The 6,234-nt window shown below is 43.8% G+C and overlaps 1 protein-coding gene across 5 annotated transcripts in view; it reads left to right on the top strand.

Annotated features, from left to right (window-relative positions):
• The window catches only part of ATP7B (ATPase copper transporting beta), a 39,894-nt gene that overhangs the window by 7,736 nt on the left and 25,924 nt on the right, over positions 1–6,234 (top strand). Inside the window, exon 1 of one of the 5 annotated variants that reach the window (XM_042839217.1) lies at positions 495–932. The exons of 3 other annotated variants lie outside the window; for them this stretch is intronic. In XM_042839217.1, the coding sequence (XP_042695151.1) occupies positions 684–932 (249 nt within the window). In that variant the 5' untranslated portion in view covers positions 495–683. Of the gene's footprint in view, positions 1–494; positions 933–6,234 lie in introns of those variants that run through there. One more of the 5 variants, XM_042839213.1, reaches the window with a different exon arrangement.

Genomic DNA, 6,234 nt, shown 5'->3' with positions numbered 1-6,234 from the left:
TTTTTTTTCTTCCTGGCACTAATTGCTGGTGTGGCTTTCTGTTTTTGTTTATTTATTTAGTAATTAAGCTTGATGGTGGCAAGGAGGTACAATTTAAAAAGCGAAAGTATTGTACTCAGTCTTTTTCTCCTTTCTGAAATGAAGGACTGTTCCAAATGAATGAAAGACCTTCAGTCTGGGGATCGTACTGAACGATATAATCACAGGCATGGTTAAAATGTGAGCGGGCACCATCTTTAACCCGAGAAATCCTTGGGAGAAAAAGGAAGGGGAAAAGCAACATCGCCCTTTGTAGGAACTGTGGGTATGCCTGACTGAGTTAATTATGCACCGGCTTGCTGCACACAGGTCATGTTTGAGTAGCTTGTGAAAGGCTGAGCTGGCCGCAATGCCGTGCGCAAAGATTAGCAGCGCTGAATGCAGTTTGGTAAGCACAAGGGATGCCAATTGGTGGGAAGCAATGCAACTGGCAGTGAGAGGAGGTAGCTGAGTGCAGCGAGCAGTGTACACAAAGATCACAGGTTACATCTGGGATTTCATTATGCATGCCTAATGAGCACGTTGATGAGAACTCCCCAGGCCGTCGTAAAAGTAGCTGAAAAAAGAACTGCTGATAAGGCACTGAATAGCTTCTCTTGTAAAGCTTTCCTTTGGAGCTGAGATCTTTAAAGCCGGCAAAGATAATGGAGAGAAAATTGGACAATAAAATGCGAAGGGAGCTGTCCTGCCTCGCTACTTTAAACAACAAAAACATAACCCTGGTGTCCGTTCGAAAGCGGCAGGCAGCTCACGATGTGCCTGAACTACTGATTATTGGTGAAGGGTCCAAAGCGGGGTCTCCGCTAGAAGCAAGCAGGAAGTTGCAGAAAGAAGAGAAAGTTTTGCAGCGTAACTCCATGGGAATGCCAGAAGTCAGTACAACTGGAAGGCAGGTCGGTGAGCTGCTGTGTGGTGGTGGGGAAATGGAGAATTTAAAGCTAAATGTGCTGGATGTGGATTGTATATTGCTGTGCTAAACCTTCTGTATGCGAATCGCTTCCATCCTCAGCGTGACTCCATGCCCTCTAACAAGTAGTACACTGCCAAGGCCTCTGTGAGGTCTCTGGAATTAATCTTTGAAAGCAAATGGTAATGAGGTAGGCTATATCATTAGCTAATGAGCGTTCTCTTTTGGCTCCACCTAATAGTATAGAGTGGTGGTTCTTAGTAGGGAAACAAATGAGTGCTTCTCCTTATGAACTGTGATTGCTTGAATGCTTGAGTTGCTCGAGTGCTTGTGCTGGGTTATTTTCTGGAATCACAGAAATTGCAGAAACATTAAAACATCATAATTCTAGGTAAGTCATTTACTTATAACTACTGGGGAGACATTAACAAAACTTCATGGAAATGTAGCTGTGGCAATGTTTTATTTAGTTTTTAATTCAGAGTTATACCTTTGGAGATTGATCTTTCTAGAACTCTTCTCCATGAACATCAATGCTGATTAAAAACATTAAGAGGCTTATTAAAAAAAAAAAAAAGATTTTGCTTTTTAAAAGTTCATGTTACAAATTGCAATAATTTGGATTAATTGTAAGTTTAAGGAGAGCAAACTCCAAGAACAAATATTGTGTGCTTTGAAACAATGTATACTTCGAATGGCTTAAGTGATCAGAGTCAGGCTGGAAGGAAACAACAACAAAGACAGACTGGCTGTGCTGAAGGCTTTGTCTGTCTCTAGTTACTTCTCGCTTTGTAAATGCTTGCTGTAAAACAGTCATGACATAACTTTATTCTGCCAAGAGACCCCTCTCCTATATTCAGTTCATTGCAGTATATTGTGTCGCTCCCATCGCAGCCAGGAGCATCGCAAAGCGTTTTGCTTTGTTTTAATTCTGTGTTAGAAACCATCGATTTGCAAGAAGGTTTTTCTTTTTCCCTCTAAACCAAGTCTGATTTATACAGCTCACTTCAACTGAAAAGCACCCTCTGGGTCTCTAAAGTTTATCAAATATAGTGTGTGGATATGGTATCATTTCAGAAACAAGTATACAAACATTTCTCCATCTTCTGTCTAATAGAGAATCCTGCTTCCAAATGAAACATGTGACTTTGAAATAATATTTTCATTGCTTCACAATTTCCAGTTGGGGAGGGTGTTTCTTCCCCTCTTTTAGCGTTCAAGAATTATTTGGTGAATACAGAGCCATGTTAGAAGTAGATACTAACATAGGTGACTACTGACATGTTCTTCCTTTCCTCTTCCCCTTGTGAAGATGAACAAGCATTTAAGGCCTGATTCAGTTAAACAATGTGCTAACAAGATGGATGGGCAAGCTGTGCTGAGATTTGTTAAGAAAGATGGGAACTGAATTTCTGTCTCCTGCCGCCTAGAAATGATGCTTCTGTAGGCATGAAACTAAAGACTGTGGACCTTTGATGTTCCTGAGGCTGTTCTGCCCTCATTTTGTTGTTCACTGGCAACCTCTAACAAACTAGGAAAGCATCTGAAGTATTTAAAAAGCACGTAGATTTCCAGTAGTGTGCTACTGCCTGCCTGAATCCAATGCTGTGAATCAGCAGGTTGTGAAAGAGGAGAGCAGGAAAGGTGAAAAAGCGGCACAGATGAGGCCATTCTTCTTTGGCAGCTGTGTGCTTCAAGTTGAGAGGGCAAGAGCCGATTTCAGCCTGAGGATGTGTGGGGAGAAGGGCAGCTCAAAACCTTCAGATATGCCAGGTGAGAGGCTAAGTGAGACCTGGTGTTTGTGGGCAAGCAGGCAGGGAGAGGCAGAAAGGAATTTGCTGAATAGGCCAAGCCCTGTGTCCCTGCCTGCTGACAGCCTGGTGTTGTGAGGAGAAACCTGGCTCTTTAATTTCAGGATATGAAAATTGGTATCCAAGGCACAGGAGGGGCATCTGTGGCAAGGATTTGCGAGGTGTGAGGTGGTACAACCTGGAGAAACAAGAAGCAGTGTGGCAGCAACAGGGAGGTGGATGTCTGGATTAGGAATGCAGCTCCAGCCATGGGAGCCACGGGGGGGATCTCAGTTAGGGAGATGCTCAGAGAGCTACAGAGTTGGTTGTTTTTTTCCTTCAGACCACCAGTTTTAGCTAAATGATGAACAAAATGTTTTCACCTATTCTTGAAAAAATTGTGATGGCTCTTTGTGCAAAGTGTCAAGTGATGGTCAAGTTCTGGTGTTTCTGTGACTAACGGTGCATTAAAACAGTAGGATCAGTCGTTGCTTTTATGTTTTTCAAAAGATTGAATGGCAGAAAATGCCCTTCAGTCTTTTTATAAATTGAGTTTGAATTGCTTTTATGTCTCTAGGCACCTAGAAAAATGGAAGTGGTTAGTGAGCATGGGGCAGAGGACAAAAAGGACATAAAAGCTGTGATACTGCCTATTTTCTGTCTACAAGTTGCTGCCAGAAGCATAGTGGACAGGAGCAGGCAAGAAGGATGCTTGTGTCATGTCACTCTGCTCTCCTGCTGTTTCATCAGAAAATGCAGAACGCCAAAGCCTTTGTCATCTGAGCCAAAGTAAATGCACACAGTGAGCTCCTGTAGTGCGTTAGGCCTTCTGCTTTGCTGGGTGTTTGTGAAGATAAGCGCTTCCCACCATGGCCAAAGTCTCTGCTGGGTTCTAAGGGGGTGGAGAGATAGGTGGGAGAAGACAAGGAACAATTCTGAACTAAGCTTCTCAGGGCAGACATTAAAATAAGTGAGTGCTTGAACACCATTTGAAATATGGTATTTGAGAGAGAGTTTCCTTTAAAATGGGCCTTTTCCCAAATGTTGGGCCGTGTGTGGAGCCAGGAGTTGGACTCCATGATCCATACGCGTTCCTTCCAGCTTGGGACATTCTATAATTCTGTGATTCTATTATATTGTTATCTTAAACTGGGAAGGCACAAATAAGAGGAAGTAAGCATGCCTTTTGTGCCCTTAAATGGGAACCATAAACTGTTTATATTTTATTTTGAAGACGAGGACTGCCCTTCTTCAGGGGAGGCGGTTTAGTCACTATTCCTGGAGATGTTCAGGAAATGTTTAGATGTTGCACTGAGTTTAGTGGGGGTGTACTGGTGGTAGGGGATGGCTGGGCTAGATGATCTTGAAGGCCTTTCCCAACCTTGATGATTCTATGATTTATGTTGAGGATTTCAGCAACTTCTGGGAAGGAAGTGCAAAAAGAGGGGAAGTGCTATTCCAGGCACTGCTTGATGTGGAAGAGTAAGGGGGAGTAAGGGGGCCAAATGAGGGGTAGGGGCTAAAATCCATTTAACTCTTCCCAGCATCCCTGCAGCATAGTCACAAGACAGACGGAGCTGGGCACAGAAGGTAGGCTTGCCCCAGGATAGCAAGGAGCTGCGCCGTAGTGCTGCAGAGCTGAAGGTGTCTGCTGCAGCTCCAGGCTGTTCTGAGCACCTGTGGCACTGTGGTGGCTGTGGCCTCTCATATTCCACTTTTCTGGGGCCAGCCTCAGTGAAACTCACATGGCCCCTGACACACAGTGTGGTTATGCCATGCATGCAGTGAGCCCAGGTACTGTTGCGTGGTTTTGCAGCAGGGTGCTGGTTGTTACAGGACTGGTGGCATTAAACCAGGAGTCCTGATGGACACTAAGCTGAATGTGACCCAGCAGCTGTTGTTGCTAAGAAGGCTACTGGTATTGTTGGCTGCACTAGGCAAAGAACTGCCTGCAGGTTAACAGATGTGATCCTTCTTTTCTGCTCAGCTCTGGTGAGGCCACACCTGAAGTAATGGGTCCAGCTGTGGGCCCTCTGTACAAGAGGGCCCTGCCAGCCTTCACCATGATGTGGTTCTGTAAACCAAGCTTGCACAACTAACGGGAGTCAAGACTGAAGACTCATTTGCTTTCAGTTTCTTTACGGTCCTCCATAATTGTTCATGGCAAAGACTCAGGGAACTGATTTTCAGTACAGTGATGGGCACTTCAGGAAGCCCATTTCTGCCTTCACCTGCAGGTGAGATTCAGAGGAATATTGCATGTAACTAAGCAATGGCTTCTGTCTGTTTGTGAGCAGTTGCTTTTCCTAGGAAATAAGGGCCTCCTGTTCTAATAAATACAGCACAGAGAAGACAAATTAATTTTTTCATTTCGGTCATGACCCAGGCATTCATTATTCACAGGCTATCTAAGCATGAAACAAAATCAAGTTAATGGATTTTGAATACTGCATCAAATGGACTGGGTGCAGCCTAGTGTTAATAAGCAGCCTAAGTAATTCTCATCTGTGCTGTACGAAGGAGACAGTTTTCTTCGTAGCAGAAATGAGATTAATATTGTTGAGCTTGATCTGGTGACTCCTCCTCTTGTCCCTTCACTGCTGTAATGCCCATCATTAGGTGCTATAAGTAAGGAGTAGAGGGCCGATGGCTTCACAGGCATGTTAGTAGATTTGTCATAGCAGCTTCTATCTAGATTTTTAGAAGAAAAAGTCACTTTAAGTAACAGTAATGAAATTTGATGTTTTTTCATCAAAACCCAACGATCTTGAGCTTGTCCCTCCCCTTCTGTGCCTTCCTCATGACTTGATGTTAGCAATGTCCTTTGATGGCAGACTTATGCTCTGATTACTTCATCTGTAAGATATGTTGCCTTTGTAATTTTCACTAATGCTTCATTTTTCAATTGAATGGAGTGCACTGAACCATAGAATTGTAGTATTGCAGATCACAATCTGATTGATGCATAGTCTACTTTGGGCTAATCTACTTCAGTAATGGCTATCATGCCCTGAAGATTGGCATTGGATCAAACCAGTAGGTTCCTGTAGCTCAGTATCAGGTGCCTCTTTATTAGGACCTCTAAAAGGGGTGGATGAAACTAAAAGATGGTGGAAGCATCTGCATAGATTTAACAGAAATCTATAGGTGCAGACAATCCAAACCCTTGTGTACGTATGTACAGCTCTGCAGATAGCATGCAGCTGGTCCTGCCTGGTTTCAGGCTCTCAGGGAGTTACTGAATCCGTTTTCTGTGGACCTTTTATTTTGTTTTCATAGTGAGTGGGGTGAACTGAGCTAGCTGCTCACGTTTGTGGAGGGATGTTCAGTGTGGTTCCTCTTGTGAGCCTATGTGCAGGTGGCAGTCTGCAAGGAAGAGCAGAGCTCAGGCTGCATGGTGAGAGTGCTTCAGTTATAGATAAATTGGGTTGGGACTGCTGAGAACACTTTGCTTTAGCTAACTGGTAACGTATTCCAAGTGTAAATCAATGCTGAGAA

This window comes from Centrocercus urophasianus, unplaced genomic scaffold, assembly GCF_019232065.1.
Source record: "Centrocercus urophasianus isolate 14NV4802_14NV808 unplaced genomic scaffold, USGS_Curo_1.0 seq_9, whole genome shotgun sequence".
In the NCBI taxonomy this organism is placed as follows: domain Eukaryota; kingdom Metazoa; phylum Chordata; class Aves; order Galliformes; family Phasianidae; genus Centrocercus; species Centrocercus urophasianus.
This window is presented reverse-complemented; position numbering and strand designations above follow the sequence as displayed.